At 35.8% G+C, this 27,130-nt stretch overlaps 1 protein-coding gene across 17 annotated transcripts in view; it reads left to right on the top strand.

The window, feature by feature from the left end:
- The window catches only part of PICALM (phosphatidylinositol binding clathrin assembly protein), a 110,718-nt gene that overhangs the window by 21,936 nt on the left and 61,652 nt on the right, over window positions 1–27,130 (top strand). For 16 of the 17 annotated variants that reach the window (XM_047690238.1, XM_047690236.1, XM_047690244.1 and 13 more), the window contains exons 2-5: window positions 13,129–13,271; window positions 16,697–16,772; window positions 20,021–20,123; window positions 26,533–26,626. In XM_047690238.1, coding sequence (XP_047546194.1) covers window positions 13,129–13,271; window positions 16,697–16,772; window positions 20,021–20,123; window positions 26,533–26,626 — 416 coding nt within the window. Of the gene's footprint in view, window positions 1–1,223; window positions 1,230–9,579; window positions 9,584–13,128; window positions 13,272–16,696; window positions 16,773–20,020; window positions 20,124–26,532; window positions 26,627–27,130 lie in introns of those variants that run through there. The other variant, XM_047690248.1, reaches the window with a different exon arrangement.

Genomic DNA, 27,130 nt, shown 5'->3' on the forward strand with positions numbered 1-27,130 from the left:
ACAAAAATAAAACAGAAAAGGAACACTCAGGGTACAGTCGAGATTATTATATTTCTGATATTTTTGGATATAGAGGTGAAAATTTCTAGTATCTCCAACTTCCCAGAAGACCTTAGGTTGATTTTTAGAGAAGAAATTTGAGAATCATTTGCCTAGATGTTTTTAATTGAAAATGTGATTTTCTCAGGGTAAAATAAAAACAGAATCAGATTATTAATGTTAGGAAAATGCCCAAGGTTTGGGGGATGAGAGGACAAAATGAACAGAATGGAAGCTTGTTTGTGTTTTAGGAAGGCTGAGGAAGAACCTGAATATAGCACCCCTGAAGGAAAAATGCAAATATGCCTGGAGTACGTGGTGATAGTATATTAATTCCTTTGCTATATGTAGACTTTTATTAGGTCACTTATAACTAGGGTGACAGAATTTATATTCTGAACTGGGTCACTTTTGAGAGTGAAAGGATGTGCTATCTGAATGGGACACTGGGACAACTGGTGTACACCAGAAATGTTTCAGGAAAACCAGGACACTTGATCACCTCCTATTAATAACATACTTTTCTCCAGAATTAGTCCTTAGACCCCAGGTAATTTTTTTTCCTATATGGTACTCTAAACTGCATTTGAGGAGCTTCTTAAGCTTTGATTCCTGTTTCTGGTCTTGTTGGAAGGAAGGAATTCTTTTCATTTTTTCTTCTCCTTTTCATTTTTTCTTCTCCTGTGGACCATTTGGTGGGGGTAAGTACAGTGTACTTATGATGAGTTTGTTGACTTCTTATTTTGCTTAGGAAATTACGTTTTGTGCATTTTTGATCCAGTGTTAGATTATTTTTAAGAATCCTTGTTATATTTCTGTAACTGGGCTGATAAAGTATTTGTAAGTTCTTAGAATGTAATACAGAAAGTGAATTTTTTTTTTAAGGATTTTATTTATTTATTTGACAGAGATGACAAGTAGACAGAGAGGCAGGCAGAGAAAGAGGGGGAAGCAGGCTCCCTGCTGAGCAGAGAGCCCTATGCGGGGCTCGATCCCAGGATGCTGGGATCATGACCTGAGCCGAAGGCAGAGGCTTTAACCCACTGAGCCACCCAGGCGCCCCCAGAAAGTGAATTTTTAATTTTGGCATTTACTCTTAAATTACTTGATATTTATATAGTTTACTTTCCTACAGGTGGGGTGGTAATTCTGAAACTTCCAATCTTCAAAGAAGGGAAGAAAAACACCTTGTGTTTATACAGTGGATATATTATTTTTTTATGTTGGATCACTGTAATGGTTTCATTTTGTTTTTTGTTTATACAGTGGATATATTATTTTTTTATGTTGGATCACTGTAATGGTTTCATTTTGTTTTCCTATAAATAAATCTTTTGTTATTCTTACATCAAGTGATGTATTTTTATTCTGTTAAGTAATTACCATCTTATATATTCTGTTAAATTAAAAATTAATAGAAATAACAGTTGCCTTTGAGATAGTATTTACTAAAATATGATTCACCTCACCTCTGAGATCCTTCTTTGGAATCTGGGGTGGGACTAGGGTGTCAAGGTTTGGAAATCACCACTTTGAAGTACTAGAATTCTAAACCGATTCAAAATTAAGGACATAAACCCGAATCCCTCTAGTCTTGCTACAGTGGTATTGTTTTGCTGCACAGTCTGCCATCTAGTGGTAGGGATGCAGAATACACCAGAACACCAAGGAGAAGCCTTAAGTTTTCAGACTTCTTTTTAATATTAAGTTAGCTTACATAGCAAGCTAAAACATTTTGATAATGGGGGGGAAAAAGAGAATGACCTTTTCACTTGAAAATATAAATCAGTAGTAGTGAATTCTGAGAGTATTCAAAGAGTATTTTTTTTTTGTGGAGCATTTTTATGAATTAAACATCTGCTCCTGTAAGATTTATGTATTTTTAACAGATTTGTTGGTGAAGAGGCAAATGCATAAACAATGTAGATAATTTTAAGAGACAGTAGGTTGGACTGATTTGAAAAAGATACTTATATATTGATTAAAATTTTAGAGCAGCTTGTGATGATTCCATTAACTAAAATGATTTATTTTACATTTTTTAAATTAAAGTACTGACAATTCAACAAATTTGGCTTGTGTTCAGCTATGACCTAAGTGGCTAAATTTCAGCCAGGTAGCAACAGAGTATCTTAGGGTTGGCTTGTTTAGTTAGCTCGATCTGAATTCTTCCTGTTCTTAGGTAGTCAGTCCCACTTCTTTCCTCTCCTGCAGATATAGAGGAGGTCAGTCCATGCTACGTTCTGAAGTGTTCTGAGCATCAACACTTGATACTTGGATGGTCTATCCCACATACATTGCAGACTTAGAGTACTATGTTCAAGTTTTTTTTGTTTGTTTTTGTTTTGTTTTGTTTTTGACAGAATACAAGCAGGGGAAGTGGCAGGGAGAGGAGGGAGAGGCAGACTCCCCACCAAGTAGGGGGAGACCCATATGGGACTCCCATCCCAGGACCCTGGGATCATGACCTGAGCTAAAGGCAACGGCTTAACCAGCTGAGCCACCCAAGCGTCCTATGCTAAATTTTTTATTCCTCTTTTTAAAAAACTGGTTTCTTTGGGTGGCCTCCTTAAGCATATGAAATTAGCACTGAGGGGGGTCTTTTGGGTTAATGTATGTTCCAAAAAAAAAAAAAAATTGCTTAAAATAAATAAGGCGGGGTGCCTCGGTGGCTCAGTGGGTTAAGCCTCTCTCTTCAGCCCAGGTCATGATCTCAGGGTCCTGGGATGAAGTCCTGCATCGGGCTCTCTGCTCAGCAAGGAGCCTGCTGCTCTGCCTACTTGTGATCTCTCTCGTCAAATAAATAAATAAAATCTTTTAAAAAAATGAAAAATAATAAAATAAAACAAATAGGGATAGCCAGATAATGACAGAATTTGTAATGGCTTGCTTATAGCAACTTTTGAATAGTTTTAAGGGAAAAAAACCTTGTTTTACATGATGATTAAAAAAATCAGTCAAAAGGAAAGAAAAATTGGGGCACCTGGCTGGTTCGGTCAGAAAAGCATGTGACTCTTGATCTCTTGATCTAGATGTCATGAGTTTGAGCCCCACCACAGGTATAGAGATTATGTGAATAAATGTAACTTCAAAAAAAGGGAAAGAAAAACTTACTATGGCATAAACAGGTTAAATACAGTGTGTACTATTACCAAAGCGTTATCTTTACATTTCTTAGTTTTCATGTGTGAATCTTTTGTTCATTCATTTTGCAGAGAACCCAGTGTGACAAAAATAGCATATCTAGTTGTGCTAACAGATTGGTTTTTCCTGCAGCTGCAACTTATTTTTTTTTTTTTTTTAGTAAGATGGGCCTTTGCCTTTTTTTTTTTTTTTTTTTTTGTGGGTTCTGGAGGTAATGTAAGGTTCATCTGCCATGGTGAGAGATTGAACTTGTGTTCCCAGTATCGGCCTGCCTCTGGAAGAGTGGCTACCAGATTTTCAGCTGTTACACCATGCAGCTTTTGTGTGTGTACCATGTCGTCACATGCTGGAAGAAATAAAAGAACACATCAGGGCTGTCCTTTCTGCCGTCGATCATGGTATTCCCCAAAGGGTCTGGAATGTCCTTGTACACTGTGACTTAGCTCCTTTAGCTTCTTAGTGCTTTTATCAAAGCCATTTGGATATCTTTATTTCTTTTTAATACTTTGAAAATGTACCCTTTTCTACTCTTTCAAATTATCTCATCCTTGTAAATCCCCCCCACCCCAATCCTTGTTACTTGTTTGAAACACTCTATGGTATGTGAGTTTCCCCCCAGTTTTTACCTTCACACCCAATTAATAAGTTGCTATAGGATTGGTATTTGTTGTGTGACAGGAGATGTGCTTGATGAGATTTGTAAAATTATGAACTAATAGTTCTTTTATATGTTGATTGTGACTACCTATTCATAAATAGTTCAGTTGCTGAAGAAGTTTGGAAGCATTCAGTTCTTTTTGCATCAGCCTATTGAATATTGAGGCTCATCAGTATGTATCAGACAATCTTATACATTTACAGTTTTTAAAAATGGAATCTTATTCTGTGGTGTTCTTTAACATGGCTTTGATTTAATGTGCCATGAATATTTTCCCCTGTTAGCCTTTTTTGCTCTCTGTTTGTTGGCCTTGTAGTATTTCATTTTAAGACTGCTGTCTTTACCATTATTGAACATGTCCTCTTTCATTGTCACTTAGCTCCTTTAGCTTCAAAATACTTCATCAAAAACACTGGGATATCTTTATTTCTTTTTAACACAAATTAACTCAATTCTTATTGAGTAGTATGTAGTATGTATGTAGTTATGTACGTCTTTTCCTAGTTTTTACTTTGACATCCAGTTAGTAATTTGGTTAGGTTTATTTCTTAAGGTATATGCCAGTCTAAGAAGACCGTATTTCTGAATTAATTGTAATGGGGGTTATGTAAAAGTACAACCTTGTGTTTCACATGGAAGGACCCTGCAAACTATTAAGTTAAAATGTAACATTTACATCTCAACCTTACACAAAAAAATGAGTGGAGGAGTAACATTTAAGACTGTTTATTCCATTTCTTAGACATTTGACACTTACGGTAAGTGCTCTTTGTATAAAATTATTTTGGCATAAGTCTCATTTCAACTTGCGGTTTATTTATTTATTTATTTTTTTAAAGATTTTATTTATTTGAGAGAAAGAATGAGAGAGTGAGAGCATGAGAGGAGGAGGGTCAGAGGGAGAGGCAGGCTCCCTGCCCAGTAGGGAGCCTGATATGGGACTCTGTCCTAGGACTCCAGGATCCTGACTGAGCCACCCAGGCACCCTCACCTTGTGTGTTTTATAAATACTTTCAAATTTTTGCTAAATGAGAACAACGTTGCTGATATTTTTTTAAAAAGCAAAAGTTCAGAAACTTCTTCTTTACTCTTTCTTTTTCTTTCTTTCAAGATTTTATTTATTTGACAGAGGGAGAGACCACGAGAAAGGGAATACAAGAAGGGGAAGAGGGAGAAGCATGCTCCCACTGAGCAGGGAGCCCGATGTGGGACTTGATCCTAATAAGATCCTGGGATCATGACCAGAGCTGAAGGCACATGCTAAATGACTCAGCCACCCAGCTGCCTCTCCTCTACTATTTATTGACTGTTGTTTTTTTTGTTGCTGTTTCTTGATGAATAGTTGTTCCTACTGTTTGTACTCCTACCCAGCAAAGATTTCAAAGATCTGATCAGTGAAGCAACATTTGATGATCCATTTAATTTGCCTTCCAGATTGAGTGTATCTTAATTTTCTAGATGATTGAAGAAATGAGTCCTGTTAATGAAATTGTATCTTTCATAAGCTCAGAGTACACATCATACTCAAGAATAAAAAGCTCAAATCCTTTCTTCTAACACCAGGAACAAGATAAAGTTGCAACTTCTATGCCACTTCTATTCCATGGTACTGGAAATCTTACCCAGAGCAACTAGGCAAGAAAAAGAAATAAAAATATCCACCTTGGAGGGGTGCCTGGGTGGCTCAGTGGGTTAAAGCCTCTGCCTTCGGCTCAGGTCATGATCTCAGGGTCCTGGGATCGAGCCCTACATCGGGCTCCCTGCTCAGCAGGGAGCCTCCTTCCTCCACTCTCTCTGCCTGCCTCTCTGCTTACTTGTAATCTCTGTCAAATAAATAAATAAAATCTTAAAAAAAAATATCCACCTTGGAAAGAAAGAAGTAAAATAGTCACTGTTTCCAGATGACAAGATATTATACAGAAGACCCTAAAGACTTCATCAAAAAACTGTTAACTAAAAAGTGAAGTCAGTAAAATTGCAGGATAAAAACACACAAAAATCTGTTGTATTTCTTTGGTAGTGGTAATTATCAGGAGAATAAAATAATCCCATTTATAGTTGCCTCAAAAAGAAGAAAATTCCTAGGAATAAATAAAGGAGATGAAAGACCTATATATTGAAATCCGCAAGGGTTAATAAAAGGATTTGAAGACACAAATATAAAGGTACCCTGTGCTCATGGATTAGAAAAATTAATGTCGTTAAAATATCCATGCTGTTCAAAGCAATCTACAGATTCAATGCAATTTCTACCAAAATTCCAATGGGATTTTTTTCAAAGAAATAGAACAACTAATTCTAAAATTTCACAAAAACAACCAGACACACACACAGATAGCCAAACAGTCTTGAAAGAACAAAACCGGACACATCACACACCGTCCCTCATTTTAAAGTATATTACAAAGCTTACAGTAACTAACAGTGTGGTATTGTCATAAAAGTAGGCATATGGATCAATGGAACAGAAAGAGCGCCTATGAATAAACCTGAGTATATATGGTTAATTAATTTATGATAGAGGAGCCAAGAATATACACTTGGGAAGGAGTAGTCTCTTTAACAGATGGTTCTGGGAAAACTGGGCAGCCCCGTGGAAAATAATGAAACCCAACCACTGTCTTAAACCATACACAAAAATGAGTTCAAAATGGATTAAAGACTTGAATGTAAAACCTGAAACCATAAAACTCCTAGAAGAAAACATAGGTGGTAAATTCCCTGATACAGGTTTTGGTGGTGATTTTTTGCATATGTGCTGCTGAAGCGAGCACAGTGATGATTTTTTTGAATCTGACACAAAAAGCAGAAGCAACAAAAGCAAAACTAGTGGGATTACATCATACTAAAAGGCTTCTGCACAGCAAACAAAACCATTAAATTGAAAAAGCACCCTACTGAATGGGGGAAGATATTTGCAGATCATACATTTGATAAGGGGTTAATATTTAAAATATATAAAGAACGCATACAACTCAGTAGCAAAAAACAGTCCAGTTAAAAAAATGGCTGAAGATCTGAATAGATCTCCCCTCCCCCAAAGAAAACATACAGATAGCCAACAGGAATGTAAAAAGGTGCTCAACATCATTAATCATCAGGAAAACACAAATGAAAACCATAGTGAGGTATCACCTCATGCCTGTTAAAGTGGCCATTATCAAAAAGACAGATACCAAGTGGAGAAGAGGGAATCCTTGTGCACTGTTGGTGGGAATGTAAACTAGTGTACCTACTGGGAAGAAAGTATGGAGATTCATCAAATTGAAAATAGAACTACTGTATGATCCAGCAGTTCAACTTTTGGGTAACTTGAAAAGATAAATGCACCCTCATGTTCATTGCAGTATTATGTGCGGTTGCCAAGATATGGAAACATCGTAGGTGTCCATTGATGGGTGAATGTATATAGAAATTGTGGTATGTTTGCACAGTGGAATATTGTTCAGCCATAAAAAAGAATGAAATCTTGCCATGTACAACGACATGGATGGATCTCCAAGGCATTGTGCTAAGTGAAATAAGTCAGGAAGACAAGCACCATGTTATGTCTTACATGAGGATATTTAAAAAGCTGATAGATACAGGGGACAGATTGGTGATTGCAGGAGGTGGGGAATGAAGGTGGTAGAAATGGATGAAGGGAGTTATTGGTAAAAAATGCAATTGATACAAAACAAATTTGGAGTCGTTTAAAATATTTGTTTATGTGTTAATATACGTGACATAGGTATATGTAATATATATAAAAGCACTGAAAAAAGAAAGAATAGTACTTAATTGTTAGTATCTGTTGAGACTTTCTTAATGTATAGTTCCAAGAGCATTTAGCTAATCCTGAAAAGAGTCTTAAAATGATGTGGATAGGGGCGCCTGGGTGGCTCAGTGGTTGAAGCCTCTGCCTTTGGCTCAGGTCATGGTCTCAGGGTCCTGGGATCGAGTCCCACATAGGGCTCTCTGCTCAGCAGGGAGCCTGCCTCCTCCTCCTGTCTCTCTCTGCCTGCCTCTCTGCCTACTTGTGATCTGTCTGTCAAATAAATAAAAAAAAAATCTTTAAAAAAAAATGATGTGGACATACATGCCAAAAAAGTATGTTTCAGGTGATCCTCTGGAAAGAGATTGTGTAGCATTTGGCTAAATGATTATGATACATTGTGGGTTTTTTTGTCTTTGTTTTCATTTGTTTGTTTTTTTTTTTTTAACTAATACTGTTTTTAGCCAAGTTTATTTATTAGAAAATCTACTTGGGTATCAGCATAGTTTTGATATATATAGTCCAGTGAATGCCTGTGTAGTTGGGAACTTGTTACCCTGAACATTCTGCTAATGGTGTGTGCCTGACTTGCTGTGGAAGTGAACACTAAGTGGCTTAAGTTTCTAAAGTTGGTGAACTCTGCCTTGGGAGATGTGTATAGGCTTGTGTGCTGTACTAAGAATATGGCTGTAAGATTAGTGAAGCCGTCTGGTAATTGGTTACACCTAAGTTTTTGATATTTTGTTGGACATTTTCCGTGAAAAAAATTGTATGTTTCATTTTTGTTTTACATTGATTAGATATTTAAGACTTGCACTGAATTGGCTAATTGGGTATTCACTAGCTATATATGTTTCCAAGCACTCTTATCTTTTACAAAAATTTAAATCTGTTCATAAATCTGTCACTACTGTAGTAGTGAGTTTCTGTGATCTGACCTTTTGGAAAGTCTTATTTGTGTTAATACAGGTAATGTTTACTTTACTTCAGACATTGTTGGAGGGGGGCATATTAGATAATAAAAGTGGGAGTATTTTGTTTGTATAGTAGGGATTGGTTCCTTCCACTGTCTGGAAAAATGCTCTTATGTTTCTGTGGTAGGCCTGTTTTCTTCCTGCATGTATGTGTTAGAATCCTCATAACTTCTCATTTATACCTAATGCAAAGAACCCATATCCCATGTAGTAATTTTTTTTGGTGTGGGGGTTAAGAATTATTAATAATGTAATGTCAAGGTATTTCAGTTTTTATATTCTTAAGGTAAATAACTAAAAGAAAATCCAAAGTGTGTTTCCATTTAGAACCTTTTGATTGGTAAGGGAAATTTAATATCAAGTTTGTGGTTTAGAAGAGCTGAAGTCTTCTGAATTGAGAATGGGAAAAGCAGTAGCTATCAAGATTCCCATGATATTTGTGATTCTTGTTTGGAGTGATTGTTTGGTCAGAGGTGGGATAACATTTTCCTTCCTGTTGTTGGAGCTCAGACTTAGAAGCTTTTTCAAGCTGTTGTAGTAGAGACATTGTGCTGAGGAAAAATTACTGCCTAGAGAACTGCTTGAGTTAAAATACTATAGGGGCAGTATATTTTGTAGAGTTCATGTTAATGATTCAGTGTTTCTTCTCCCAGGAATATTTGTATAACTTTGGTTTTGTGTTTGGTCTACTGTGGGTTCATAATCTCAGCATGAATTCTTATTTCTTTTTCCTTTTTAATGTGAAGTGCTATATTTTAGTTTCTGGAGTTACCTTCAGTTTTTATGTGCTCATTTCTAAAGTATACAATAGTTTTCATAAGCATTATTTTAAAAACCCTTTATTTGTTAGATCCTCTCCCACCTGAAATTTGAAAATTTTCACATGTAATGTGCTCATGTTTGTTTTTTATTCTTTTGACAGTAGCAGATTGTGCAGGTAGTCAGAGATTGTTGGTTTTAGTCTATATAAAAAATACCATTTTGGATGCTTATTTAAAAAGTCATGCTAGGACTGTCATATGCTTATTTAAATGAATGTATTTATTCAAAAAGTATGAGTGATCACGGTACACAGGCAATATTTTGGGCCTTTGAGGATGCAGTAGAGACAAAACAGAGCTTTGCCCACATGGGACTTACATTTTAATTGAGAGAAAAAAACATTAAACAGATTAAGAGGAGTTACTGGTAAATGCAGACAAATAAAGCGAGTAAGGGTGGATAGTGAGGGTTTAGAGGTAGAGAAGTGCCCTGAGGCTTTGTTACTTTGTATAACTACTCAGAAGAGTTCATCTGATAAGATGACATTTTTGCAAAGATCTATAAGGATGAAGTGTGGGAGCAAAAAGTATAGGTATCTGGGAGAAGAGTATTCTAGGCAGAAGGAACAGCAAGTGCTGAGCATTTGAGGTTAAGAGTTCTTGGCCTGTGGGAGGCATTGCAAAGGAGATGTCAGTGCGACAGAAGCAAAGTGATGCAGAGGGAGTGGATTACAAAGGCTTATTACTATAGTATTGGTAGAATGTATATTCTAATGTTATATGTAAAATCCTGTAGTAGTTGAAACTACGATTTATACCTTTTGGTTCACTTTTAAGATCATGCTCTTTCTGACTAGTCTAGCAGTTATATTATCTCTGTGATGAAGAGAATGGGAATTGCTAACAAAAATGTTTGCAGTCTCCTTTTAAGGTGTCTCAGACTAGTTAGAAGGTAATGATTTGGAAGCAAATAATTACAGTGTAGAATAATTCTATTATGTAGAATTATGTGCTAGCTTTAGTGACTGGAGGGCACATTAGTATGTGAAAGGAAGACTTGATTCATTTTGAAGAATGAGCAAGAATGTAAAGCTTCAAGTGTGAAACAGCAAGGTGCATCACAGAAAACTGGGAAGTGGTTTTGTGTTGGAAGTGAAGATTCAAGAAAGAATATTGACAAGGATGATGTATGCCATCCTGTAAATAGTAGGGACGTCATTGAGGTTAAGCACTGAAAGTGTCGTGTTGTAGATCATTCTGTGGTCAGTTTAGAGATTGTTTGGGGGTGTGAGGTAGGTGAGACCCCAAATCAGGTATCATCAGATAAGAAGCAGTCAGTCCAGCATTTCTTTGTGGGGACAGTTTTGGGAGGAGCATGTTTGTTTGTTTTTATTCATTTATTAAAGTAGCCTCTGTGCTCAATGTGGGGCTTGAACTCATGACCCCGAGATCAAGAGTCACATGCTCAATCAGGTGAGCCAAGCAGGTGCCTCAATGGGTGGAACAGTTTTAAACTGTGAAGTGCTAATTGTGCGTTGCAGGACAATTAATAATCTTCCTCGTCCTAGGTATTAAATGCTGGTAAAATCTCTCTGTGTTAATCTTCCTCCCTAATTTCTGAATACTTAGAGGATAGGTGGCTCCCCCTAGTTAAGAAATAAATAGAAATTAGGGACACCTAGGTGGCTCAGTCAGTGAAATGGCGCCCTTAGCTCAGGTCATGATCTCAAAGAGTCCTGGGATGGAACCCGTGTCTTGCTCTCTGCTCAACAGGGAGCCTGCTTCTCCCTCTCCCTCTGCCTGCCCTCTACCTGCTTGTGCTCGCTTCTTTCTCTCTCAAATAAATAAAATCCTTAAAAAAAAATTTTAAAACCCCAAATAAATAGAATTTAAACTCTGGCTTTGGCGGTGATAGTTGGATGGGGAGGAACAGGTAGAATTGCTGGAGATTACGAGACTTGATTACCGATGGGCTCTAGGTAGTGTATATGAATACAGAGAGGTTTGGAGCATCTTTGGGTTAATAATGTGACAAGAAATTTTATGACAGTTTCAGTTTTGAAAACTAAAAAAAATCAAAAACAAAAAAACCAAGATTCTGAGGAGTGTAAAATGACTCGATGCTGTCAAGGAGGGAAGTAACTAAAAACTGAATAACTTATCAAGACAGTTTCTGGAAGGATATAGAAAAATGCAAGATGCAGCAAGACAGAGGAAGAAAGAAACTAGGAATATAACTTAAAATTGAGTTCAGAACTTGACCAGTGTGTTTGAAGTTTTAAAGGATTCAAAAAGAGCAAGACAAGTATGCCTTAGCCTCAGATTACTTTTTGAGGGGCAGAGAGAAAGCTTAGCTTTGGAAATAAGGTGTACATGATGTATTTAGTGCTGTAGGACAGGTATGACGTACTATTTAAGAAGAATCAGAGAAGGCAGAGATCAAGTTCCGTTTTTTATTATCAGAAACTGAACGATACACACCAAAATAAGAGTACACACCAAAATAAGAGTACTATTTAATTTTTGTTGCGAGTATGAATTGTGAAAGCCTTGTATCATTTTTCTGTTCTGTGGGTATTCTGACTATTTCGTGCTTTGTTCTTTAAGCACGGTTGGCAGGGGTTAACTGCTTATCTAAAATTCATTTGCTTATCAAATGTTACTTTGTATAATAATTGGGCCCGTTGGAACAGACATTTTTGAAAGATTGTAAGCAGATAAATGGTTAGTGCTCCTTTGGTGTTTCTTGCTATCAAGGCCAAGTTAGGTCACTTGAATTTTTATTTAATCATTATGTACTGGAGAGTAAAAAGGCAGACTGCTTATGAGTCATGAATAACTAATTTCTTTCCCTTTATGGTAGTTACAGCTGAAATATTTATATATTTTTAAACATACTTTAAAACAACTAATTTCTCTGTTCTCTAAATTGGATTGTATTTTTATTTTCTTCATTGAATTTGAAAATAATGTCTCTTGAGTACATTGGAGATAAAACTCTGAGGTCTGTTTAGAGCTGCCTCTCCCTCAGTTTTGGTGCTGAAACAATTGTGTTAGACCATTTTATAATAATGCTCTCCTGCTTAAAACATAAAATTGGAACGTATGTTGTTTTAACTGTTCAGAGTAATAGCAAATGAAGTTCCTGGATCATTTCTTACTTGGAAATTTATGCAGCAAAAACTTCTGTTAGTTTCCATTTTTATTTGTTAGTATTATCTAGTTGATACCAACTGGTAACTGAGCTAACTCAGTAAAACTGAAGGGAGAGAAGAATGAAAATTTATATAAACAAACTGAGATATCCTGCCCACTCTCAGACCACGTATCTGCTCTGTCTTTTTAATAATGCAAACACAGCATTCTAGGGAGAATATTAATAAAGGTAGTTGGACCCTCAGCTTGTTCATGCTTCCATATATATGATTTAAGTTTTTTTTTTTTTTAATGGTAGGGATGAATAATCCTAGCATTGTAGTTCTGAAGGTTTATGAGTAATAACAGAATTGAAAGTTCTTCCAGGAATTCAGGTTCTTTGAAATAGCTCCTTTTGAGATAAATAGAATATTTGATTTACTTGCTGATACTGATCATTTATGTGACCCTACTCAGTATCCTCTTAACTTCTCAGTGGTCTCAATTGTTCTCCTAAGAGATTTTTAATAACTTCTCCATACTATCTGTTGTTGCTCCACTGTTAGGTTTTCCACTTGTCAGCATGCACATCTGAAATTAGAAGTATATTAAAGCTAGAGATTAAATCTTTTTGTTGTTGTTGTTGTTGTTGTTTAATTGCAGACTTAATTCAGTGCACAAATGAGATGAATGTGAACATCCCACAGTTGGCAGACAGTTTATTTGAAAGAACTACTAACAGTAGTTGGGTGGTGGTCTTCAAATCTCTCATTACAACTCATCATTTGATGGTGTATGGAAATGAGGTAAGCCATATTTTTAATTAAGCATACTGCTGTGATGACTGATGATTCAGCTTGATTCTCCCACTAAAATTTCAGGAACGACTTCAGCAACCAAATAATAACAGTTTAAAAGGGCAAAGTGACTAGGCAGAAATAGAATTGTAGATTGTACAATTTGAGGAGATGGTCTGTAAGTTGGGAAGCGAAAGTGGGTCAAAGCACAGAGGACTTATAATAATGGGATCAAGAAACAGATGAATCTCTAAAGGTAGGTTCTGTAAGCAGCACTGTTGTAGACCTTATGTGTAGACCATATGTTTGTCTTTTTGCTTTATTGTGTCTCAGATGTCTATCTCATTTCATACAGTCTCTGGAACCACTTCACTTAGTTGAAAGCTATTGAGGACTAAGATGGCATTTGCTGAGAGGGACTGTTTAAGGGTGCCTTAAGCAGAGGTGTGTCTGAAGTCTTCATTGAAGTCTTCATTCCCCAAAAAGTTAGCAAAAAGATGTGCAAGCTTTTGCGTTTTAATGTTGGAGAGAAACGTCTTGTTTTCCATGATAGCCTAGCAGTAGATTTTTTAGTTCTTATCTTAAATGGTTTCCTCAGCCCAATATACTTACTTGTAAAGTTGAGTTAAAGCGAACATTTAAAATTATGTTAAAAGAATATTTTAATGCGTGTAGATAAATCTACATTTAGTATGCACTTTAGAAAAATGCAGCCCACTGGTTGCTGGGAGAGGGCTTCTGGAGAAATGGGGAGGGACTTTAGTTATTTAGTTACTTCCGATACCCATCACTTTACTCATTTTGGGCTTTTCAGTGATAAAGCTCTGCTGTCAGCTTTGGCAGATACCAGTAAGCATCACTGAAGTTCAGAATTAAAGCAAGAATTTACGTATTTCATTGCAGCAGATCTTACTGTATGTACATTTTGGTGTTCCCTTCTGGTCCTTGTCCAGGAATTATTTTTTTATAGCTACAATCAAAATTTAGATAAAATAGTACATTTTAGCTTTTTTATATAACATGAAACCATAAGCTTTTCAATATTCTCTGTTTTTTATATATTTATCATTTTTAGTGACAACCTAATGGGTCATATATTCTATAATTTTCTTAACTTTCCCTTTCCTAGAAATTTTGCTTTCTGATTATTTTTAACAGCAGCTCCACATTGGGTGATTTTATTGGTAGTATTTAAGTTTCAAAAGTTATTTCCAGACGTGTTAGCTGAAATATGATTGCTTAGTCAATAGACTCGATCATTTTTAGGACATATGTTACTCAGTTGCTTTCTATTTTATTACCACCAGTGTACAGAGTCAATCAAAATATTTGGATATACTAGCTTTAATATAACTTGAAGCATTTTGATCTTAACTAGGGTAATAGTTTCTGTTTTTGTTGATACTTTGTTTATTTAAGATCATGATCATTCTGAAGAATTTCAGGCTTATTGTATTTTTCACCTTTTTAAAAAATATTATAGTTTATTCTTTAAAAAGAAAAAGCCACAAATATAACCAATTAGAATGCCAAATAAAGAGGAAAACTATTAGTAATGGCTTTTAGAGACTGTAAATAAGGTGATAATATTAGAAGTAAAACCTTGACAAAGGCAAAGAAACAAAATTGACTGTCATTCCTTACATTTGACTGACAGGAGAAGAGAGATAGCGTTTCTGTGTGGCTTTTAGATAAACCCATGTTTAATTTCCCTTAAGCTAAGACAAATGTGATGTTCTTCTCATTGACAGGTTTATTAGTCTTTGAGAAAGTATGCATATGATTTTACTGTGCTGTTGGTGATGAGAATACTATCGGGAAGGGAGGAAAGTGATCCTCTGTTCTGCCCCTGCCAGGGACATTTGTCAAAAATGATGGGGATGGTCTTGGCATCCCTAGGTAGAGGCCAAGGATGCTTCTAAATATAATAATGCACAGGGCAAACTTCCCACAATAAAGAATTATCACCGCTTATGAAAATCATGGAGTTTAATATTGTCTTAGGATTTTGTTCAAGATTTTATTTTTTTTTTACTTCCGATGGGGAATCCCGGCAGGGGGAGAAGCAGACTCTCCGCTGAGCAGGAAACCCCGTCTGCCTAGGACTGGATTCCAGGCCCCTGGGATCATGACCTGAGCTCTAGGCAGACACTTAATCAACTGAGCCACCTGGGGACCTTTTGTCTTGGGATAATATAACACTTTTTTGCAACCAGTCATTTTAGGGTAAATGATGAAATGTGAGCCTTCAATTTACAAATTGTTTTTCAAAATTCTGGCTTGTTAGTTTGAGGTGAAGGCAGATGAACAAGATTAGGGGAGTGATGGTGTATACCCTAATTGATAGTAACCCTCTGCACACATTGAAAAAAAAAAAAAAAAAGAAGGAAATCCTAAGGAGAAGTGAAATTGAAAGGGTGTATATAAAGGGAAGTTAAGGTTGTGTTCTGTGGTAAGTACTTTGGAGAGAATTTGGCAAAATTTTGAGATGACCTTTACATACATGCTGATCCAGCCATTCTACCCTAAGTTTATATCATGGTAAACTCCTATATGTTTGCACAGGGAGACCAATACAAAGATGCCTGTGAAACATTGTTAATAATAGTGAAATTGGAAAGAACTTAAACATCCATGAAGAAATGAATATATAATGATATAGTAGGTCACTGAAATACTAGAACATCACTTTAAATGAGTGAACTAGATCTACATATATTAAATGGATAATTCTTGAGGAAAAGTTATTAAAAATTTTAAGCACATTGGAAAAGAATAAGTATGGTATGATTTTTCTGTAAATTTAAAATAGAAAAGAAAATTTGTACCTTGTATGGGTTAAATAGAAAAATTATAAAAATACGTGTTAGAGTGATAGATAACCTACTTCAGAAAAGTGATTGATTTTGAAGAGGGAAGGAAATGAGATAGAAGGAGCGCTTCAATATACTCTTTAATGTTTTGTTTCTGTAAGAAGATCTAAAGTAAATATGGCCTTGGTTTAATCTGGACAGTGGGTAAGGGGATATCTGTAATACTATTCTCTTGTATGATTGTATTTCATTCTTAAAAATGTCATAAAAATATGGGTCATCAGGTAGCTGTTTAAAGTTGCCACTTTAGGGTGATTAGCTATAGCTCTAATAATGCAGTAGTAAAGCCAGAATTGCTGATTCCAGGGTAAAAGTACCTGTTTCCTTTTATTTTGATGCTTATGCCAAAGCCATGAGCATTAGGCTTTAATAAATTCCTTTGTGCTAGTGACATATATGGATTATGTATTTAGGTTTGGTAACTTGTTAGTAGGACTGAGGATGAGAAATTTAAGTTAGATAAGCTTAACAGAATGTGTTAAACACACTCCCTTCCCCATTGTTGAATTAGAGGTTGTTAGATGACATTACCTTAATTTGACATAATCATTTGTTTTCCAGCGCTTTATTCAGTATTTGGCTTCAAGAAACACGCTGTTTAACTTAAGCAATTTTTTGGATAAAAGTGGATTGCAAGGTAAAGACAACTTTTTCATTATAGAAAATCAACCCTGTATGATGACTACTGCAGAGTTGAACTCTGTCTTTTAGCTGTGGAGGAATCACATATTTTAGTGAAAGGTATAAGGAAGAAAAGACTGCCTTTTAATGTGATGATTACATTGACTTTAGTACTTGACACCTAGAACTCTAAGAAATAGAATTGGATAGTGGTTTCAGAGCATGGATTCTGGAATTTAACCGCCTGGGTTTTAGTCCCTTCTTTACTACTAACCAGCAGTGTGAATTTGAGCAATTTACTTCACCTCTCGGTCTGTAGAGTCAGGAATAATGATAGCTCTTACTCTCTAGGGTTGTAAAGAGGCTTAATCTAGTTAATAAATGTAAAGTGCTTACAACAATGCCTGGCACACAGGAAACACTATGTAAGTATGAGATTTCATTGTTACTGTTGTTATTTTATGCTTTATTTTAAAAATCTAGCTGGGAATATTATATATTTTAGTAGCAAAGGTAAGTATGGTATGTTACTCGGATGAGTTGCTCACTGATGCTCACATCTGTTATTTATTCTACTTCTAATTCAGTAACTTGAGATTGCTATGTGCTCTATGCATGTTCTGTCTTACTGGGATCTGTTGTACTTAGCTCGAGAACTAGGCTGTTAACATTGTACAGGGTCAAGTCTAGGAATGACATCATAAGGGACATACCACACAACTTGGGAATATTCAGAAGTAGGGCTCAATCTGGGAAATGTCTTTGGAGAAGGGAAGGTTTTTTGGGGGGGGGGGCCTTTGAAAGATGGACAAGGATGTGGGTTGGTTTAAGCAAAGGTACATAGATGTACACAGATGTGAAGGAATATGGGATATTTAAGATTTGTAGAGCAAATGAATTTGAATAGAATTTACAAGTGACGTATTGCAGGACATGTAGTGGCAGATGGCCTTCAAGAAGCTGTTCGGGGCCAAAATCAGACATGGAAGATTTTTATAGAGTTGGGGTTTTGTAATGCAGTGAGAAACCATCAGAGTTTTTTGATTTGAGGAAGAAGGGGAGAGGGAGTGTGTGTTACAAAGAAATTGCCATAGGTCAGTACAGGTTGGATTAGAGTGATAAAGTCTTAAAGACATTGAGACTGTTCTGGTCCTTGTTCTGGTCACTAGTAGAAAGGTAGTGAGGACCTGAATAATGTCTTTTGTGGAGGTAACATCAATGGAATTTAGTGACTAGCAGTGTTGGGGCCAGGGACTGCCCAGTTCAATACTTGTTCACTTTGGGCAGATGGGAGTATTAATTAGAATGAATCAAATACCCTATCTTCCAGAGATTTTAGAAGGCCAGTAATCTCTAGATAGGGTTGAGTGTTACAAGATTGATTTTTTTTTTAAGAGTAGTACTCTCAGTAGTTAGTTAAGAATAAATTAAGCAGTAGAATACCTTTTTCAAGTAAAACCTTAAATAGACACCAGAAATATGTAGCAGATAAAACTGGACCTGGTCTCTCTTCAGGGATATGGAAGAAACTCTACTTGCTTGTATTTTTTATTCTGTTTCCCTTCATTCACTTCATTAGAAGTTAAGAATCTCTGGAAAACAGTTTGCAAACCACTACTCAAAAGCAGAGTATATGCATTTGTCCAAATGGGGAATTTTTGGTGTCTTACTAGCTACTGATATTCTAGTTTCTTAAGATGGGAATTAAGCACTTCTAGTAATAAGGTTTTAGGACTTTTGTTCCTTTTATGTAGAGAACATTTTTTAGGCCTTTTATTTGAAGCTCCTGTTCTGTAGAGAAAGCCCAGAAAGTAAATAAAAGCATGTGATTCAGTGGTTTTGACAAATAATTTTTTTTTAAAGATTTTATTTATTTATTTGGCAGAGAGAGATCACAAGTAGACAGAGAGGCAGGCAGAGAGAGAGAGAGAGAGGGAAGCAGGCTCCCTGCCGAGCAGAGAGCCCGATGCGGGACTCGATCCCAGGACCCTGAGATCATGACCTGAGCCAAAGGCAGCGGCTTAACCCACTGAGCCACCCAGGCGCCCAATTGACAAATAATTTTTATTGCATATGTATTTTGTTGGGTGAAGTCTGTTATGTTATATATATGTGTGTGTGTGTGTGTTTGTGTGTTTGTGTGTCTATATATATATACACATGCACACACTGGATGTTATACTGGGTGTGTATAAATATAAATAAGCCTCTAGTCTAGTGAGTTAAACACTGTACATCAAAGAGGTAGAAACTGAACACGGAATAAGAGTAATATGGGAACACAGTGTTCAAGGAAAGTGTCAGAAACTAAAAGAGGTAGGGAATATATGTAACACCTTATACAATACAGTAGTAGTTACGAGAATATATGAGGGCAGTCATTTCTTTTTTCCATTTTGTTCATTGGTTTTTCTCCAGCAGCACTGAGTAGGCACTCAATAAATATTTGCTGAATAAATGAATTGGTAATGATGTTAAATCCAGTCACAAAAATGTTACCCTTTTGCTATTGTCTTTTAAAGTTGTAGAGATCATCAAATAAAGTGAAATTTATTAGATGAAGATGAGCTAAAATAAGATGGACCTGCTTTTTAATGAGTAGCAAAAATTGTAGACTCCTTGAGCAAAGCAATAATTAAAATACAAGTTGCTTTTTAAATAGCATTGATTTGATCTTATGTTGCTGAAGTTTTCAAATCTCATGATTACGATGAAATCTTAAAGTTTTATCGAAATTATCCCTCTAGTTTCTTATTATGCTTTAAACTTGCATATTGCTGTTTCTTTCATTGTACTGTGCAATAATTTTATGCACTTCTTACAAGATTGGCATATGTAAGTTTGGTTATTACAAATAATACACAACTGAAGATTTCATAAGTATGAAAATTATTAAAATTGCTAAATGATTTGAGGACAGGGGCTTGTGGTCCCATAGGATGTTAAATTTGAATTATGAGGTTATCAAAGAGTGTTTAAGAGAACACGGTTTTCCAGTTGTGGTAGGAATGTTGGTTAGAGGTAAAATAGAAATATTTATTAGTGAAATTATAAGTGGGGGGAGGTTTTTCAAAGCCACATAGGACTTTCTTGACTTAGAACATGTGAGGTCTTAGAGATTTTAATGTGATACTGTTATTAGTCACAACATACATCCTTAGATTGAGTTGGGATATCAAGATATTGTCATTGGATGAAATGAGTTGGTTTTCTAAGCAAATTGGGATTTCAGTAATTTGTGAAAACATTTTTTGTTTCTTACAGGATATGACATGTCTACATTTATTAGGCGGTATAGTAGATATCTCAATGAAAAAGCAGTTTCATACAGACAAGTTGCATTTGATTTCACAAAAGTGAAAAGGGGGTGAGTTAAGCTTTCCTTTTTTTTAGTATATCTGACGTATTTGGCTATTTTAAAATGTAAACCATAGAAATTATTAAGTTACGAATTATGAAATGTCAGACCGGTTTTGAATGATGAATTTTTTAATTTCTTTGAAGTACATCATACGCTTTTTGTGCTAGGATAACAGCTTTATTGAGATACAATTCACACAACCTAAAATTCCCTCTTTTAAAGTATATAATTAAGTGGGTTTTAGTATATTACAAAGTTGTGCCACATTACTGTCTAATCTCGGAACATTTCATCATTTCTGTAAGAAACCTCACACCCATTAGGAATCACTTCCCGTTTCCATCTTCCTTCAGACCCTGGCAGCCACAAATCTACTTTGTGTTTATGGATTTGCCTGTTCTGGATATTTTATGTAAATGAAATCATACATTACGTGGCCTTTTGAGTCTGGCTTTTCTCACCTAGCAAAATGTATTCAAGTTGTAGCATCCTTGTTGCAGTGTGGATTGCTACCTGATACAACCTGGTATATAGATTTTTCTTGGGGTATATGATAGAAGATCTTAGGAAAAAGCCACTAAAGGGGCGCCTGGATGGCTCAGTGGGTTAAAGCCTCTGCCTCCGCTCAGGTCATGATCCCAGGGTCCTAGGATCAAGCCCCACATCAGGCTCTCTGCTCAGCGGGAAGCCTGCTTCTCCCTCTCTCTCTGCCTGCCTCTCTGCCTACTTGTGATCTCTGTCTGTCAAATAGAATAAAATCTTAAAAAAAAAAAAAAAAAAAGTAAAAGCCACTAAAGACATCCTTAAGGGGCATTGGTGACCCTTATAGCTCTAAAGGACTGCCCTAAGGGGAATCTAGCTTCTGAAGAAATAATTTTGATAAATGCCTTTCTCAATTTCCCTATTGCTCAAATCTCTAAGCAATTAATGTTTTCTTTAAATTGTTCTCTTGAAATGTTAAATTATTAGACTTCAATGGAAAATTTAATACAAATGTAGAAATAACTGCTTGGTTATTTAATCATTAGTTTTTAAAGATTTTATTTATTTATTTGAGAGAGAGAGTGTGCTTGTGAGTGCAGGAACAGGGGGAGGAACAGAGGGAGAGAGAGATTAATCTCCAGCAGAATGCAGATCTGGTGAATGCAGATCCCGGAGTGGGACTCAGTCCCACAACTGGGAGACCATGACCTGAGCCCAAAGCAAGAGTCAGATGCCCAACTGACTGAGCCACTCAGGCACCTCAGCATTTTTATCTTTAAATTTTTTTTTAATCTTTAAATTTTTTTAATTTTTATTTTTAAAAGATTTTATTTATTTGAGGGAGAGTTTGCCTGCATGTGCAGGGTGGCATGGGGGGCGAGGAGGGGTTGGGAGGAAGGCAGAGGGAGAGAATACCAAGCAGATTCTGGGCTGAGCATGGATCCTGACTCAGCTCGATCCCACGAGTGAGAGATCATGACCTGAGCTGAAACCAAGAGTCAGACCCTTAACTAACTAAGCCACCCAGGTGACTCTAGGCATATTTATTTTATTTTATTTTATTTATTTGTCAGAGAGATAGAGTACAGGGAGGCAGAGTGACAGGCAGAGGGAGAAGCAGGCTCCCCGAGGAGCAAGGAGCCTGATGTGGGATTCGATCCTAGGACACTGGGATCATGACCTGAGTTGAAGGCAGCTGCTTAACTGACTGAGCCACGCAGGCATCCCACTAGGCATCTTTAAAACCTAAATGTTCTGTGTAGCTATTCCAAATTAATCAGGAGGTGATTAGTTTGGAATTTACCAAAACTAAATTCCACAGATTTTGTTTCCTATCTTAAAGTACTTTGTTGTTTGTGAGATGATAATAGAGGAGTTCGTCTTAAAAATCTGGTTCTTAATTCCAGTATTCTGTCCCATGAACCATTTTCCATTTTGACTTCTGTTATATTTCACTATAAAGTATGTTCAGTAAAACTAATCTTCAGGATATTTATAGATTTCATATTAATAGATTTTTAAAAGAATTTTATTTATTTATTTGACAGAGACACAGCGAGAGAGGGAACACAAGCAGGGAGAGTAGGAGAGGGAGAAGCAGGCTTCCCACCAAGCAGGGAGCCCAATGTAGGGCTCGATCCCAGAACTCTGGGCCGAAGGCAGACACTTAACGACTGAGCCACCCAATTGCCCCCATATTAATAGATTTTTTAAAGTAGTAACTTTTTTCCTAAACTGAAGGGCTAGTTTTGAGATTGAGGAGAGTTGCTGCACTCTCTATTTAATAGAGCAGACTTTTATTATTTGGCTGAGAACAGCCTTGATTAATCACAATATATTTAGTATTGACATAAAGGAAACTACTCTTAAAGGGAAAGGAAAGTGAATCAAGGAGCCATAATTGAGTGAACCAAGAAGCACAAAATTGACAAACACACAGAGATACATCCACATACATATATATTTATCAGATTATGTATATAAGGAAGAAAAAATAATGGGACATTAGGGTAGAAGTTGAGAAAGTGACAGCACTTAAAATGTATCATATTATGGCTGAACTTCAGTGAGTTGTTTTATTTTTGGAGAGGATTTGTGTGGTAAATAGTAAAGTTTTACTTATTGGGGTAATAATTTTGTATGTTTGGTATGTGTAAACCAGTATACACATTTAACATTTTAATAGAAAATAACAAATTGGCCTTTATAAAAGTTGTACCAAATTATTGACTTAAATACAGTTACAGATACCTCTGTACTCTTCCATCCTCATGAAAAGGTATCTTACTGGGTGTTCATTTTACATTGAGTGATTGAATAATTCAATAAATGGTGATACTGAGCCTCTTTGTCTCTTAAAATGCAATCCATACTTTGTTCATTGCCTTTCAGTATCTTTTGCCCCCTTCCTATTCAGTATTTTATTCTTTCCTGTTGTGTTTAGTGTTAAGAGCTCACAGGCTGTTTATTTATTTATTTTTTTTTTAAGATTTTATTTATTCATTTTTAGAGAGAGTGTGCATGCACAAGCAGTGGGAGTGTCACTAACCATGCGTCCCTCCCTCCCAGGCTGTTTAGTCAGATTAATCTGGGTTTGAATTCTAGCTTTACTCCAGTTTGATGAGGAATTTTAGTAACATACTTCAGCCAGCTTGCTCACTTTTAAAAAATAATTTTATTTTGAAATAATTTCACTTCCAGAAATGCTGCAAGAATAATATAGGTAATATAGGTAACTCCGAGAAGCAGGAAGCCAGATGTGGGTCTTGATCCCAGGACTCTGGGATCATGACCTGAGCCGAAGGCAGATGCTTAGTGACTGAGCCACCCAGGTGCCCCCAAGGATTTTTTTTTACATATCCATCATGCTAATTTTTTCCATATGGCACATACACTGATACTATTTGTACAGGACAATGGATTAAATTAAGAACACTTCCTGAGGCTGAAGGGTTAAGGATTGATATCTTGGTGCATAGATAGCCTATTTGTACTATTTGCTCTGGCACAATGGAGAAGCCTTGATTTAAGTTCTGAATTATTTCATCTGTAAGATGAAAAACAGTGATATTACTAGTCTGTTAGGATCGTAGTAAGAATTAAATACTGTGTGTAATGCTTAGCACGTGGCAAACATTCCAACAAATAAGCTTTTGGTTTATTAGGAAGATAAATTGTTATGAGTGACAAGTATATTCTCTCTTTTTTAAACATTATGAAAAGTTTTTAAATCTTTTGAGTAGTCTTTTATTTTTATGGCTTTCCTCTTTTTAGGACACTCAAAATGAGCTTTTCTACCCCCAAAATGATCAATTACCTATTCATGTTTTCATTGTATATATTTATGGATATAGTATTTTATGTTAAAGTCTTTGATTCATTTGTAACATATCTTGGTATAAAAAACGTGAGGTGGAGATCAGCTATATTTTCTAAAAGAAGTATAGGATATTAAAAAATTAAGATGAATTACTAACCAGTAATGGTTAAATGACTTTTTGCTTATAAGTACTGCCTTCTTTAAATAAAGCCTCTTTTTTTGTTATTTTGGTAAATACTTAGTCATTCTTCAATAATTCACTCAAACATCATTTCTTTGAGGAAATCTTATTTCTGTTGTTAGATTTTATGTTAACATGTCGCCTCCATGAGGGCAATATAACCTTAGTCATAATATATCTTCAGGACTTCCCACAGTGTCTAAACATAGTAGGTGTTTAGCAGTCTCTGAAAAGATGGCTAGAGCAGTTTGTAAATAGTATATTAAATAGTTTTTTTAAAAAAGATTTTTTATTTTATTTATTTGACAGACAGAGATCGCAAGTAAGCAGAGAGGCAGGCAGAGAGAGAGGGGAAGCAGGCTCCCTGCTGAGCAGAGAGCCTGATGTGGGGCTCGATCCCAGGACCCTGAGATCATGACCTGAGCCAAAGGTAGAGGCTTCACCTGCTGAGCCACCCAGGCACCCCATATTAAATAGTTCTATGAAAAATGGATCCAGTTGCCTGTGGATTGATCTTTACAGTTGGTTATTAAATATCAGTCCCTATGTTTTCTTTTTAACATTCCACTTTGATAGTACTAACTTAAAATTGAATTACCTTGAATTCTGAATTGGTTTGATTCAAAGTATCAAGACACTACTATATAATGAGCAAAAGACAGAATAACCCAGGTATTTTCTGTAAATAAGAACATGGGTGACCAGCCTTTAATCCATTGCTTTTTTATTTGAGAAACAAGTATCTGAATTTAATTATAATGTATTTAAGGGGTCCTAAAACTTGATGTTCTATATGGAGTATGAATTGTCGTATATTTGGTCTGAATCATATTAAAGCACTTGGGTTTGTGAAATATTTGAGTCTTTTAAAGTCTAATATAAGCATTTGTTAGGATTTTTCTTAATTGAGAAATTTGAAGTTCGTTGGAAAGACATGATGTGGGAGCTAGTGAGAGAAGGGTAATCAAAATTGTCCCTAGGGTTTCTGGTGTACGTCCCTGGGGAGATGGGCACCTTTTACTGGGAAGAGTTTGGAGTGGAGTAGAATTGGGCATAGTGGTACAACATTAAGGATTTAGTTTTGGAAATACTAGTTTTGACATGCCTGTTATTTATACAAGATGAGATATGAAGTGGGCAATTAGACATACTAACTTGGAACTTGGGAGTTCTGGTCTGGGAGTATAAGTCTGTCATTGGCATCTTGGTGATTTCTGTGTTGGGAATGACAGATTACTTGGGGGTTTAAGTATAGAGTGAGAGGATGGGGCCAAGGAACACTTTAAGGTATAAAACATGTATTTTAGAGGATGTGTAAAGAATGAGGAGCCAGCAAGACACGGAAAATGTGATAGTGAAGAAAACACTGTAAGTCTAGTCATATAATGTTAGACAAGTACCCATTGGAGAATCAACATGGATTTTCTACTACATGACCTAAACTAGTGCATTTTAAGTTGAGAGGAGTGGCTGTTTATAAGTAAATGTAGGTCATTTGTAAATTAGAGAAAGTCTACACACTTTCTGGAAGTGATTTTTTTTCTGACAAAAGGTTATGAACAGCACTGTTCTTGAGTCTAATATACCTGGGTTTACATAATGATCCTACCACCTATTAGTTCTCTGACCTTAAGACAGTCATATATCTCAAGGAACCTAAAACTTCATCAAACAAAATGGGAATAGTCTATCTATAGGATTTTGGTGAGCATTTGAAAAACATACACCAACCCTTAAAATGGAGCCTGATGTTCATTGTGTACCTTAGCCCCAGGTACCTCTTATCTAGTGTTTTGGGGACTACTTTTGTAAAATTCTAGTTTTTTCTGACACTGCTAATATTTCTTGTATCTTTAGACTAAATATCTAAAGTAATATTTAAATCTTTGGGAAATTTTAATAGAATATTTAGAAGGATTCCTCTTAAATATCACATATTTTAATGGCTTATAAGTCATTGCTGTTTGAGTCATAAATAAAATCCCTTAAATAAAGCAGTGCTTACTCTGACTTGAGTTCATCTCCTGGCTCCATCATGTCCTAAATGTTTAGTGATTTGAGGCCAATGATGATTTCTTTTTTTTTTTTTCTTCAATTAAAAAAAAAAATCTGTAGAATTGCCCTTCACACATATGAGTAGTGTGAGGATCAGATGATTCCTCATGTGAAAAATATGCTGTAAATCTGGCTGTATAATGTAAGCTTTGATTTTTATGTCTAATGTTTTTACACTTTTTTTTTTAGTTCTTTGATGTTGGACATACAGTGTTTCCTGTTTTGTTTTTTCTCTGTAAGACTTTTGTTGAAGTGTCAGGTTTGATAATGATTTAAAAATATGTGATGTTTTATAGCAACTTGTTCTCTTTAGAGAACCAGATGAGAGCTTAAAATGTAGATTTAACAACAATTTTTTTTTTTTAATTTAAAAACAGGGCTGATGGTGTTATGAGAACAATGAACACAGAAAAACTCCTCAAAACTGTACCAATTATTCAAAATCAGATGGATGCCCTTCTTGATTTTAATGTAAGTTGATTGCGCAAATGCTTTTATAAAAATTTAAGATTTAAAAAATAGGCATTTTTTAATTATTTTTTTAAAAGATATTATTTGTTTGACAGACCAAGATCACAAGTAGGCAGAGAGGAAGGGAAGCAGGCTCCCTGCTGAGCAGAGAGCCCAATGAGGGCCTCTATCCCAGGACCCTGGGATCATGACCTGAGCCGAAGGCAGAGGCTTTAACCCACTGAGCCACCCAGGCACCCCTAAAAAAATACATTATTGATCATAGTCTTTATTCTCAAGTTTTCATAAACTCTTAATTTTTTCACATTAATATCCTGTTTGGCTAAGGACTCTCTATAAATGTGGTCCCAACCTAGGTAAGTTTGAATTTTTATGATTTTTTTAGATTTGCTCTGACTTGTTTGGTGTTGCTTCTCTAGCTCTAGAATTATAAGGTATACTAGCTAAAGAAAGTGATGTGAAAGGATTGATTGAAAATCAAAATTTTTTTGATAATGGTTTTTA

Source organism: Lutra lutra, chromosome 10 (assembly GCF_902655055.1).
Source record: "Lutra lutra chromosome 10, mLutLut1.2, whole genome shotgun sequence".
Classification (NCBI taxonomy): Eukaryota; Metazoa; Chordata; class Mammalia; order Carnivora; family Mustelidae; genus Lutra; species Lutra lutra.